This window comes from Leucoraja erinacea, unplaced genomic scaffold (assembly GCF_028641065.1).
Source record: "Leucoraja erinacea ecotype New England unplaced genomic scaffold, Leri_hhj_1 Leri_1065S, whole genome shotgun sequence".
NCBI classification, from domain to species: Eukaryota; Metazoa; Chordata; class Chondrichthyes; order Rajiformes; family Rajidae; genus Leucoraja; species Leucoraja erinaceus.
Window position 1 is genome coordinate 21,454 of NW_026575303.1, and position 13,547 is coordinate 35,000.

A 13,547-nucleotide genomic window follows, 5' to 3' on the forward strand; every position below is an offset into this window, starting at 1 on the left:
AGACGTTGCCTGTCCCGCTGAATTGCTCCAGCATTTTGTGTCTGTCTTCAGCTGTAATGATGTGGCAGGTACCCAGGATTAGGGCAGACGCACGGTGGCCACGTTTGCACGTTCTCTCCCCGGGGTAACAGATCGGGTTGTCCAACCCGTGGTGATAAGATAGTAGAACTAATCTATATCGACATTGTTGGCTTAACACAATTTAAAAACTGCGTGGACTGCGTGGGTTTTCTCCGGGTGCTCTGGTTTCCTCCCACACTCCAAAGACGCGCGTGTTTGTAGGTTAATTGGCTTCGGTAAAAATTGTAAATTGCCTCTAGTGCGTGTATTAGGGGAAATATTTTGAAAGTTAGAACAACTTAAGGTTATTGGTTTGGAAAGCTCACTGCGCATGCTCAGGACTCAGTCACCCTGGAGCGTACTGCGCATGCTCAGGACTCAGTCACTCTGGAGCGCACTGCGCATGCCCAGTATCCAGTCACCCTGGAGCGCACTGCGCATGATCAGGGTCCAGTCAGGAGCGTACTGCGCATGCCTAGTATCCAGTCACCCTGGAGCGCACTGCGCATGATCAGGGTCCAGTCACCCTGGAGCGTACTGCGCATGCTCCGGGCAAGTCCCCCCCATGACATCATCACGCATGAGCGCTGAAGGCAGAGCAGGCCACTCACTGCGCATGCCCCGCCCCCCCCCCGAGAGCCGTCAGGGAGGCAGTGCGCATGCCCGGGTGCCGGCCATAGGGCGCGGTGCCGGCGGGGCGCGTGCGCGGTGGTTGCGGCGCCGGCCGGTTGCCAGGGACGACGAGGGGGGAGGATGAAGGGGGCGGGCAGACGGCGCGGGCGGGCGGAGGATAAGGGCAGACATGAGCCGCCTCCTGCTCCACAGGCTCCAGGCCACAGCGAGAATCAGCCGCAGACACTTCCAGCTCTCACACACCGCCGCCATGCCCATCAAGGTAAGTTGCACCGCGGCTCCCGCTCAACCCGGCACCCATGGGTGCTGCCAGGCCAGGCCAGGCCAGGCCAGGGTGCTGTCTGTCTGTCTGTCTGCCTGCCTGCCTAGTGTGGTCACTGCACCCCAGGGTGCTGTCTGTCTGTCTGCCTGCCTGCCTAGTGTGGTCACTGCACCCCAGGGTGCTGTCTGTCTGTCTGTCTGTGTAGTGTGGCCACTTCACTCACTGCACCCCAGGGTGATGTCTGCCTAGTGTGGTCATCAGGATCTCTGCACCCATGGGTGCTGCCAGGCCAGGCCAGGGTGCTGTCTGTCTGGCTGACTGCCTGCCTAGTGTGGTCACTGCACCCCAGGGTGCTGTCTGCCTAGGGTGGTCATCAGGATCCCTGCACCCATGGGTGCTGCCAGGCCAGGCCAGGGTGCTGTCTGTCTGTCTGTCTGCCTGCCTGTGTAGTGTGGTCTGTCTGGCTGCGTGCCTGCACTGCACCCCAGGGTGCTGTCTGTCTGTCTGACTGCCTGATGCCTAGTGTGGTCACTGCACCCCAGGGTGCTGCCAGGCCAGGGTGCTGTCTGTCTGACTGACTGCCTGCCTAGTGTGGTCACTGCACCCCAGGGTGCTGTCTGTCTGTCTGGCTGTCTGCCTAGTGTGATCACTGCACCCCAGGGTGCTGTCTGCCTAGGGTGGTCATCAGGATCCCTGCACCCATGAGTGCTGGCAGGCCAGGGTGGCCAGCAGGATCCCCAGGGTGCTGTCTATCTGTCTAGTGTGGCCACTTCACTCACTGCACCCCAGGGTGCTGTCAGCCTAGGGTGGTCATTGGGATCTCTGCACCCAAGGGTGCTGGCAGGCCAGGCCAGGGTGGCCAGCAGGATCCCCAGGGTTCTGTCTGTCTGGTGTGGTCACTGCACCCCAGGGTGCTGTCTGTCTGTCTAGTGTGGCCACTTCACTCACTGCACCCCAGGGTGGTCATCGGGATCTCTGCACCCAAGGGTGCTGGCAGGCCAGGCCAGGGTGGCCAGCAGGATCCCCAGGGTGCTTTCTGTCTGGTGTGGTCACTGCACCCCAGGGTGCTGTCTATCTGTCTAGTGTGGCCACTTCACTCACTGCACCCCAGGGTGCTGCATATCAGCCTAGGGTGGTCATCAGGATCCCCAGGGTGCTGCCTGCCTGCCTAGGGTGCTGTCTGCCTAGTGTGGCCAGCAGGATCCCCAGAGTGCTGCCTGTCTGTCTGCCTGCCTAGTGTGGCCACTTCGCTCAATGCACCCCAGGGTGCTGTTGCCTAGTGTGGACATCAGGATCGCTGCACTCTAGGGTGCTGTAAGTCTTGTGTGGCCACTGCGCTCCCTGCACCCCAGGGTGCTCTCTGCCTAGGATGGTCATCGGTATCCCTGCACCCTAGGGTGCTGGCAGCCGAGGGTGGCCATCAGGATTCCCAGGGTGCTGTCAGCCTAGTGTGGCCACCACGCTGTCCACACCCCAGGGTGCTGTCAGCCGAGGGTGGTCATCAGGATCCCAGCACCCTTGGGTGCTGTCAGCCTAGTATGGCCACTGCGCTACCCGCGCCCCAGGGTGCTGTCAGCCTAGGGTGGCCACTGCACTAAAGACAAACACAAAATGCTGGAGTAACTCAGCGGGACATCTCTGGAGAGAAGGAATGGATGACGTTTTGGGTCGAGACCCTTCTTTAGAAGTCTGACTCTTCTATGCTATATAGTTGCTGGCCACTGCCTTACACATCATTACGGTATTGGAGCGTTAAGTGCAAGGTCTGCAATAGCTCATGGATTATCCAGCAATGGGCATTGCAGTAGGCGTTGTATTGTCTGGGTCTGTGTGCTATAGTCATAGGATGTTGTATCCTCGATGTCCTGATGAAGGGTCTCGACCCGAAACGCCACCCTTTCGTTCTCTCCAGAGATGCCGCCTGTCCCGCTGAGTTACTCCAGCATTTTGCGTCTATCTTAGAAGGGAAAAACAAATGTGTTTTTAATGCAAGAATGTGGAATGTGCAGCCAAAGGGAGGGCGTGGAAGCAGATTTTAAAGTGGGCTGGATACGTTCTTAGTACAGAAACAAAGAACTGCAGATGCTGGTTTATACCAAAGATAGACACAAGGTGCTGGAGTAACTCAGCTGATCAGGATCCAAAATGTAGAAATAAAGAACAGCAGGTGCTGGCTTGCCAAGGAAAGGCGCACAGTGCTGGAGTAACGCAGCTGGTCAGCCAGGCAGCAGCTCTGGAGAACATGGTTAGATGACATTTCCGGTCTGAAGAAGGGTCCCAACCCGAAACATCACCTATCCAAGTTCCCCAGAGATGCTGCTTGACCCGTTGAGTTACTCCGGCACTTTGTGTCTATCTTTGGATAAATATATTTCTGTGATCTGCTCGATTATGTTATATGTGAAACATAAAGTGCTGGAGGAACTCAGCTAGTCAGCATCTTCAGAGAGAAATGGACAGGCAAAGTGTAGAAACAAGGAACTACATTTGCTAGGGAAACTCAGCGGGATGCAGCAGCATCTATGGAGCGAAGGAAATAGGCAACGTTTCGGGCCGAAACCCTTCTTCAGACCGGAATTTCATCTATGTCCCCGTCTAAGAAGGGTTTTCGGCCCGAAACGTTGCCTATTTCCTTCGCTCCATAGATGCTGCTGCACCCGCTGAGCTTTCTCCAGCTTTTCTGTGTAACCTTCGATACTCCAGCATCTGCAGTTCCCTCTTAAAAACTGCATTTGCTAGTTCACCAAGGAAAGGTATGAAGTGCTGGAGTAACCCAGCGGGTCAGGCAACATCTCTGGAGAGAAGGAATAGGTGATGTTTTGGGTCGGGGGGGGGGGATCTTCTTCAGATTCTTGATGTATAGAGCTACTACAAACATTATTCAAGGCCATGGTTCTGCCGTGAATCTTGTAAATCCTCTCCTGCTGCTGTTTGTTCCTTGTTATTCTGCCTTCAATTCCCTGCGGAGTGTCTTTATTGACTGCCTCGTTGTTTTTCTCTTTGTTTCTTTCATCAGGCCTCTCCCTTGTGGTTTTGATCTTGTAACAATGAACTGGCAGATGCATGGCAGATTAAGTTGAATGCGGATAAATGTGAGGTTATCCACTTTGGTAGCAAAAACAGGAAGACAGATTACTATCTAAATGGCGTCACGTTGGGAAAAGGGAAAGTACAACGGGATATGGGAGTCATTGTTCATCAGTCTATGAAAGTAAGCATGCAGGTACAGCAGGCAGTGAAGAAAGCGAATGGCATGTTGGCCTTTATAACAAGATGAATCGAATATAGGAGCAAAGAGGTCCTTCTGCAGTTGTTCAGAGCCCTAGTGAGACCACACCTGGAGTATTGTGTGCAGTTTTGGTCCCCTAATTTGAGGAAGGACATTCTTGCTATTGAGGGAGTACAGCTTGGGTTTACCGGGATGGCGGGACTGTCATATGCTGAGAGAATGGAGCAGCTGGGTTTGTACACTCTGGAGTTTAGAAGGATGAGAGGGAATCTCATTGAAACATATAAGATTGTTAAGGGCCTGGACACACTAGAGGTAGGAAACATGTTCCCGATGTTGGGGGAGCCCAGAACCAGGGGCCACAGTTTAAGAATAAGGGGTAAGCCATTTAGAACGGAGACGATGAAACACTTTTTCTCACAGAGAGTGGCGAGTGTGTGGAATTCTCTGCCTCAGAGGGCGGTGGAGGCCGGTTCTCTGGATACTTTCAAGAGAGAGCTAGATAGGGCTCTTAAAAATAGCGGAGTCAGGGGATATGGGGAGAAGGCAGGAATGGGGTACTGATTGGGGATGATCAACCATGATCACATTAAATGGTGGTGCTGGCTCGAAGGGCCGAATGGCCTACTCCTGCACCTATTGTCTAACCTTGCCCTGTTCTCATGAACCATTCCTTTGTGGATAGGAAGGAACTGCAGATGCTGGTTTATACCGAAAATAGACACAAACGGCTGGTGTAACACTCTTTGGAGAAAACAGAGAGGTGACGTTTCGGGTCGAGTCTGAAGAAGGGTCTCGACCCGAAACATCACCCATTCCTTCCCTCCACAGATGCTGCCTGTCCCGCTGAGTTACTCCAGCACTTTGTACCTATCCATGTTCTCCAGAGATGCTGCCTGACCCGCTCAGTTACTCCAGCACTTTGCTCTTCGACTCAACCACTGCATTGCCTCATTTTGACATTAGTTTGCGGCAAAGATCTTATAGCGGATCTCTGCTATAAGACCTTTGGTTTGCGGTGTTTTGGAATAACCTTGTCTGATTGCCCTCTGATTAAACCCGCACCTCCCTGTTTGCACAACAGGATGTGAGCTAATTGAGTGTTTGTGTGTGATTCATCATCTGGCCAAAACCAGTTGTAGTTACAGGTTGAGTATAGAAGTTGGGATGTAATGTTAAAATTGTACAAGGCATTGGTGAGGCCAATTCTGGAGTATGGTGTACAATTTTGGTCGCCTAATTATAGGAAGGATGTCAACAAAATAGAGAGAGTACAGAGGAGATTTACTAGAATGTTGCCTGGGTTTCAGCAACTAAGTTACAGAGAAAGGTTGAACAAGTTAGGGCTTTATTCTTTGGAGCGCAGAAGGTTAAGGGGGGACTTGATAGAGGTTTTTAAAATGATGAGAGGGATAGACAGAGTTGACATGGAAAAGCTTTTCCCACTGAGAGTAGGGAAGATTCAAACAAGGGGACATGACATGAGAATTAAGGGACTGAAGTTTAGGGGTAACATGAGGGGGAACTTCTTTACTCAGAGAGTGGTAGCTGTGTGGAATGAGCTTCCAGTGAAGGTGGTGGAGGCAGGTTCGTTTTTATCATTTAAAAATAAATTGGATAGTTATATGGATGGGAAGGTAATGGAGGGTTATGGTCTGAGCGCAGGTATATGGGACTAGGGGAGATTATGTGTTCGGCACGGACTAGAAGGGTTGAGATGGCCTGTTTCCGTGCTGTAATTGTTATATGGTTATATGGTAATCAGAATGTCGAAACGAGGAACTGCAGAAGCTGGTTTGCAAAAAAATATACACTATGGGCTGGAGTAACTCAGCGGGTCAGGCAGCATCTGTTACCTGGAGCTCAGCGATCAGCCTAGATCTGCCCCGTCACGCCTGCTTGCCTGCATGCAATATTTATTCAGCCCAAGCAAAGAAGCCCTTTGTTCTAATCTTTACAGTCGTTGGGATGGGTGACTTGACTCGGAGAGATTAGAAAGCCGACACCGAGCAAACCTTCCAGGGTGGCTGCTGCCAATAAGATCATAATCATAATCAGACTCTATTAGCCAAGAGTTAAGTTTTGCAACATACCAGGAATTTCATTTGCCATATAGTCATACTAATAAAACGGCAACGGAGCACACAAAATACATTTTAACATGAACATCCACCACTGTGACTCCTCCACATTCCCCACTGTGATGGAAGGTGAAATCTTCTTCCCTTCCTTGTTCTCCCGCGCTCGGTGGGGGGGGGGTTCGAGCCTTCCGTTGTCGGGACGATCTTGGCTCCCGTTGCGGGGGGGGGGGGCGGGGAGGGACCTCCACGTTGAGGCGATCATGCTGTGGCATCTGGGGGGGGGGGGGGGAATTGGCTCACCTGTGGGTATTTACACATACACACAGATACAACGACATAGTCACAGCGACACAGAGACACACACAGGGACACACAACCAAAGATCCTAGAGGAGCGCTCCTCTATAATCTTTGCACACAGCCACGTATAGAGACATACAGAGAGAGAGAGAGACATGCACACGGACACACTGAGACACGTACATAGACAGATACACATACAGACGCACACACACAGACGCACACACACACACACACACACGCATACACCTACACACATACAGACACACACACATACAGAGACACACACACACACACATGGATACACACACACACATAGACACACACACACACACACAGACACAAACACACACACACACACACACACACATGGAGACACACACACACATAGACGCACACACACATAGACAGACACACACAGACATACATACACACACACACACACACACACACACACACAGGGACACACAGCCACGTATAGAGACATACAGAGAGAGAGAGAGAGACATGCACACGGACACACGGAGACACATACATAGACACACACATACACACACACGGACGCATACACCTACACACATACTGACGCACACACATACAGAGACACACACACACACGGATACACACACATAGACACACATACACATAGACACGCATACAGAGACACACACAGGCACACACACACACACACACACACACCCACACACACACACACACACACACACACACACAGCTAGATCCAGCTCCCTCACCACAACAGGTTGGGAAGGAAGCTGGTTTCAACATATCGGACTTTCCCCTCTTCCTCCCCCTCCCCCTCCAACTGGGAACTGGAGCAGAAGTGGTTTCTCTTTTTTTCAAATTCCTCAATCGGTCAGTTTGTCATTGTGTAACAGGATCGGGGATTTCCTCTCCCCTCCTCCTCCCCCTCCTCCTTCCCCCCTTCCTTTCCTCCTCTCCTCCCCCTTCCCTCCCCTCCTCTCCTCCTCCCTTTCCCTCCCTCCCCCCCCCTCCTCCCTCCTCCTCCTCCTCCCTCTCCTTCTCCTCCCCTCCCCCCCTTTTCCTCTCCCTCCCTGCCTTCCCCCCCGCCTCCTCTCCTCCTTTCTCCCTCCCCCTCCCCCGCTCGCCCCCGCGCCACCAGAGAGAACATTGATTTCTCCAAAGATGTGCACAAAATGCTGGGCTAATTCAGTGGGTCAGGCAGCAGCATCTCTGGAGAATTGGATAGGTGACAAATTGGATTGATGAGGAACTTTGGGCCCCGTACCTGAGGAAGGATATGTTGGCTCTGGAGAGGGTCCAGAGGAGGTTTACAAGAACGATCCCAGGAATGAGTGGGTTAGCCCATGATGAGTGTTTGTCGGCACTGGGCCTGTACTCGCTGGAGTTTAGAAGAATGAGGGGGGGGGACCTCATTGAAACGTACAGAATAGTGAAAGGCCTGGATGTGGAGAGGATGTTTCCACTAGTGGGAGAGTCTAGGACCAGAGGGCACAGCCTCAAAATTAAAGGCCGCTCTTTTAGAAAGGAGGTGAGATGCAACTTCTTTAATCAGAGGGTGGTGAATCTGTGGAACTCATTGCCACAGAGGGCTGTGGAGGCCAAGTCAGTGGATGTTGTCAAGGCAGAGATAGATAGATTCTGGATTAGAACGGGTGTCAAGGGTTATGGGGAGAAGGCAGGAGAATGGGGTTAGGAGGCAATGATTGAATGGCGGAGCGGACTCGATGGGCCAAATGGCCTAATTCTGCTCCTATAACTTGTGAACTTGTGACATTTTGGGTCGGGGGTTGATAAGCAGACGGTTGGGCACAGGAACAGCAAGTCTGTGACGACCAGCCATCACCCGTACACTAGTTCTATCCTACATTCTAGGGGCATTTTACAATTAACCTACAAACCTGCACGTCTTTCGACAATAGACAATAGGTGCAGGAGTAGGTCATTCGGCCCTTCGAGCCAGCACCGCCATTCAATGTGATCATGGCTGATCATCCCCAATCAGTACCCCGTTCCTGCCTTCTCCCCATATCCCCTGACTCTGCTATCTTTAAGAGCCCTATCTAGCTCTCTCTTGAAAGTATCCAGAGAACCGGCCTCCATCGCCCTCTGAGGCAGAGAATTCCACAGACTCACAACTCTCTGTGAGAAAGTGTTTCCTCGTCTCCGTTCTAAATGGCTTACCCCTTATTCTTAAACTGTGTGTGTGGCCCCTGGTTCTGGACTCCCCCAACATCGGGAACATGTTTCCTGCCTCTAGCGTGTCCAAACCCTTAATAATGTTATATCTTTCAATAAGATCTCCACTCATCCTTCTAAACTCCACAGAGTATACAAACTCAGCTGCTCCATTCTCTCAGCATATGTCAGTCCCGCCATCCCTGGTGAACCTACGCTGCACTCCCTCAATATCCTTCCTCAATTTAGGGGACCAAAACTGCACACAATACTCCAGGTGTGGTCTCACCAGGGCCCTGTACAACTGCACAAGGTCCTGAACTCCTGGGTTTGCTCTCGTAAACCTCCTCAGGACCCTCTCACCAGAGTATGTGGGAAGAAACCGAAGCACCCAGGGAGATCGTGCAAACTCCGTACAGACAGCACCTGTAGTCAGGATCGAACCTGGGTCTCGGGTGCCGTGAGGCAGCAGCCCTACCCGCTGTGCTGCCCCGACCCTGCCGAGTTCTTCAAGCTGGACGTTCAGCTGTTCTCTGTGAATCTAGTTTCTAGTTTGCCCGGGGGTGGGGTGGGGTGGGTGAGAATTAGGTTGCACTTTCAGTGGCGAATGTGTGAAGCTTTTGTTCAAAGATCTAATAGCTCTGCTCTAAGACCTTTGCTTTTGTTCACCACTGCTCTATTGCGGCATCCAGCAGCCCTGGTGCGAGTCGTATTACTCAAGTACCGGAAACTGGAGCCAGGGGAGGTTGTGCAAATCTTCCACCATCGAAGCCGCACCCGATGACAAGACGACTTTGAGGTGTTGCAACTTGTAATCTGGGGCAAGGTGTGCCTGCTCCTGGACTTTCTCTCCGTTCAGTTTAGTTTATCGTCACCTGTCCCGAAGTACAGTGGCAAGGTTTTCTTCGCTGCTTGCTATCCAGTCAGCGGAGAGACAACACGTGATTACAATCGTGTCACGGTGGAGTTGCTACCTTACAGCGCTTGCAGCGCAGGAGACCCGGGTTCGATCCCGACTACGGGTGCTGTCTGTACAGAATTTGCACGTTCTCCCCGTGACCTGCATGGGTTTTTCTCCCAGATCTTCGGTTTCCTCCCACACTCCAAAGGCGTGCAGGTTTGTAGGTGAATTGGCTTGGTGAATGTAACAATTGCCCCTGGTGGGTGTAGGATAGTGTCTCGACCCGAAATGTCACCCATTCCTTCTCTCCAGAGACGCTGCCTGTCCCGCTGAGTTACTCCACCATTTTGTGTCTATCTTTGATCGGACTTTACTGGCTTTACCTTGCACTGATGTTATTCCCTTTTCAAGTATCTGTACACTATGGATGGCTCGATCGTAATCGTGTATTGTCTTTCCACTGACAAGTCAAGTCAAGTCAAGTCAAGTCAAGTTTATTTGTCACATACACATACGAGATGTGCAGTGAAATGAAAGTGGCAATGCTCGCGGACTTTTGTGCAAAAGACAAACAACAAAACAACCAAACAAATTATAAACACAATCATAACACACATATTCTTTTACATAATAAATAATGGAAGGAAAAACGTTCAGTAGAGTTAGTCCCTGGTGAGATAGGCGTTTACAGTCCGAATTGCCTCTGGGAAGAAACTCCTTCTCAACCTCTCCGTTCTCACCGCATGGCAACGGAGGCGTAGCAGCTGGAACAGTCCGTTGCAGGGGTGGAAGGGGTCTCCCATGATTTTATTTGCTCTGGAGTTGCACCTCCTGTTGTATAGTTCCTGCAGGGGGGGCGAGGGAAGTCCCCAAAGTGCGTTCGGCCGAACGCACTACTCTCTGCAGAGCCTTCTTGTCCTTGGCAGAGCAATTCCCAAACCAGATGGTAATGTTCCCAGACAAGATGCTTTCCACCACCACTGCGTAGAAGCACTGGAGGATCCTCGGAGACACTCTGAATTTCCTCAATTGCCTGAGGCGGTAAAGGCGCTGCCTTGCCTTACTAGCGTGCAGGTTAGGTTAGCGTGCAACAAACGCTAGCCACTGTACCTCGGTACACGTGACAATGAACTACACTGATGAGGGCAGAGTTGTAGATGTATATGTGGACGTCAGTAAAGGTTCATCGTAGGCTTCTCTGGAAGATTACATCGCATGGGAACATAGAGTTGCTGCCTCACAGCGCCAGAGACCCCGGTTCGATCCTGACCACGGGTGCTGCCCGTACGGAGTTTGCACGTTCTCCCCGTGGGTTTTCTCCGGGTGCTCCGGTTCCCTCCCGCGCTCCAAAGACGTGCGGGCTTGTCGATACCCGAAGCGTCACCCATTCCTTCTCTCCGGAGACGCTGCCTGTCCCGCTGAGTTACTCTAAACCTGGCCCTTTGTGTCCACCTTCGGTGTAAACCAGCATCTGCAGTTCCTTCCCACTCCTTGCACCACAGATGCTGCCTGACCCGCTGAGTTACTCCGGCGCGCTTTGCCTCGCATTTTAAGTTTTCTGCAAACATTTCTGGTTTCCCCCCCCTTTTACATCTGGAAGAGATTGACTCGCGGGACTCTGGAAGTGGCAGTTAGTTGCCGCAATAATCACTGCAGTGTGTTGCAAAGGGGAACTTGCCTTCATCGCACATCCTTTTAGTCAGAGCTACTTGACACTCTGTGGGTAAACGTGCCGTTGAATAGAACGGAATAGAACACTACAGTGAAATTCTTTGCTTGCTCACCCCCTCTTTCCTCCCCCCCCCCCCCCCCCCCCCCCACGCAAGGTCCCCACTGTTTCTTCCCCCCCCCCCCCCCCCCTCACGGGTTTGATCCCTCGACAAGGTATGCGAATAGTCCCCACATCAAGGGCGTGTACATAAAGCTACAAATCTATCCCCTCCCTCGGGCTCTGACCCGCGAGGCTCCATCTCCGACCAATGAGGTCCGGCTCTCAAACTCCATTCCCCCTCCCCCGTCTCTGGAAGACCGTTACTATTGCTGTTACAAAGTTGGGTAACGAGGCTGACAAAAGATTGAGCTGCGGGAGGGGCGCGTGGGATCAGGCAGAGCGTGGGGAAGGGTCTCGGACTCGGCCTCGGCCTGAAGAAGGGTCCCGACCCCAAGCGGCACCCGTTCCTTCTCTCCACAGATGCTGCCTGACCCCTGCTGAGTGACTCCAGCTTTTTGTGCGCCTGCCTTTGGAACTATTCCTTCCCCTGATCCCTGAAATTTCAGCCACGAAGCTGGCCATGAATGCGGGAGGAATGGATCGGGTAGACTCTTGCCCTGAGTGAATCGAGGAGCAGAGGGCATGGGTTTAAGGTGAAGGGCGGAGACATCTTACAGGAATCTGAGGGGCAACGTTTTCACGCAAAGGCTGGTGGGTGTATGGAACGAGCTGCCGGAGGAGGTAGTTGAGGCTGGGACCTGAGTTACTCCAGCATCTTGTCTATTCTGGCCTCAAATGTCACCGGAGATCTCGGGGGGGGGGGAAACCCACGCAGGTCACGGGGAGAACGTGCAAACTCCGTAAAGACAGCACCCGTAGTCGGGATCCAACCCAGGTCTCTGTCGCTGTGAGGCAGCAGCTCTACCCTCTGCGCCACCGTGCCGCCTCACACCTGTCTTTAAACGCAGTCACGGTGGCGCAGCGGTAGAGTTGCCGCCTTACAGCGAATGCAGCGCCGGAGACCCGGGTTCCATCCCGACTACGGGCGCTGTCTGTATGGAGTTTGCATGTTCTCCCCGTGACCTGCATGGGTTTTCTCTGAGATCTTCGGTTTCCTCCCACACTCCAAAGACGTACAGGTTTGTAGATTAACTGGCTTGGTAAATGTAAAAAAAAAAAATTGTTCCTAGTGTGTGTGTGTGTGTAGGGTAGTATATAGAAACATAGAAACTAGGTGCAGGAGTAGGCCATTCGGCCCTTTGAGCCTGCACTGCCATTCGATATGATCATGGCTGATCATCCAACTCAGTATCCCATCCCTGCCTTCTCTCCATACCCCCTGATCCCTTTAGCCACAAGGGCCACATCTAACTCCCTCTTAAATATAGCCAATGAACTGGCCTCAACTACCTTCTGTGGCAGAGAGTTCCACAGATTCACCACTCTCTGTGTAAAAAATGATTTTCTCATCTCGGTCCTAAAAGATTTCCCCCTTATTCTTAGAAACATAGAAACATAGAAATTAGGTGCAGGAGTAGGCCATTCGGCCCTTCGAGCCTGCACCGCCATTCGATATGATCATGGCTGATCATCCAACTCAGTATCCCGTACCTGCCTTCTCTCCATACCCCCTGATCCCCTTAGCCACAAGGGCCACATCTAACTCCCTCTTAAATATAGCCAATGAACTGTGGCCTCGACTACCCTCTGTGGCAGAGAGTTCCAGAGATTCACCACTCTCTGTGTGAAAAAAGTTCTTCTCATCTCGGTTTTAAAGGATTTCCCCCTTATCCTTAAGCTGTGACCCCTTGTCCTGGACTTCCCCAACCCTTCCCTCATGTGAGGGGTATCCCCACCAGACACCCCATGTCCAGCAGCGGAAGGACACAAGACTGTGGCCTCCCCCCCCACAGAGCCTTGGCATTGGCTGCACCGAGCTTCAGTGGGTCCCTCTGCACGTACGCAGGATGCATATAACAGCACGGTTTGGGAACAGCTCCGTCCAAGACCCGCGAGGAATCGCAGCGAATTGTGGACAGTTGCAGCCCAGACCGTCACACACACACACAAACCAACCTCCCTTCCATCGCCTCCATCTACACCCCACGCTGCCTCGGCAAGGCCAGCAGCATCATCAAGGACCAGTCTCACCCCTGGTCACTCCCTCTTCTCCCCTCTCCTATCGGACAAGAG

The 13,547-nt window shown here is 52.4% G+C and overlaps 1 protein-coding gene across 1 annotated transcript in view; it reads left to right on the top strand.

Moving 5' to 3' along the window:
• The first annotated feature begins 825 nt into the window (after positions 1-825).
• prdx5 (peroxiredoxin 5) overlaps positions 826-13,547 on the top strand; it is an 18,358-nt gene continuing 5,636 nt past the window's right edge. The window contains 1 exon segment of the mRNA XM_055665087.1: positions 826-955. Coding sequence (XP_055521062.1) covers positions 863-955 — 93 coding nt within the window. The 5' untranslated portion in view covers positions 826-862.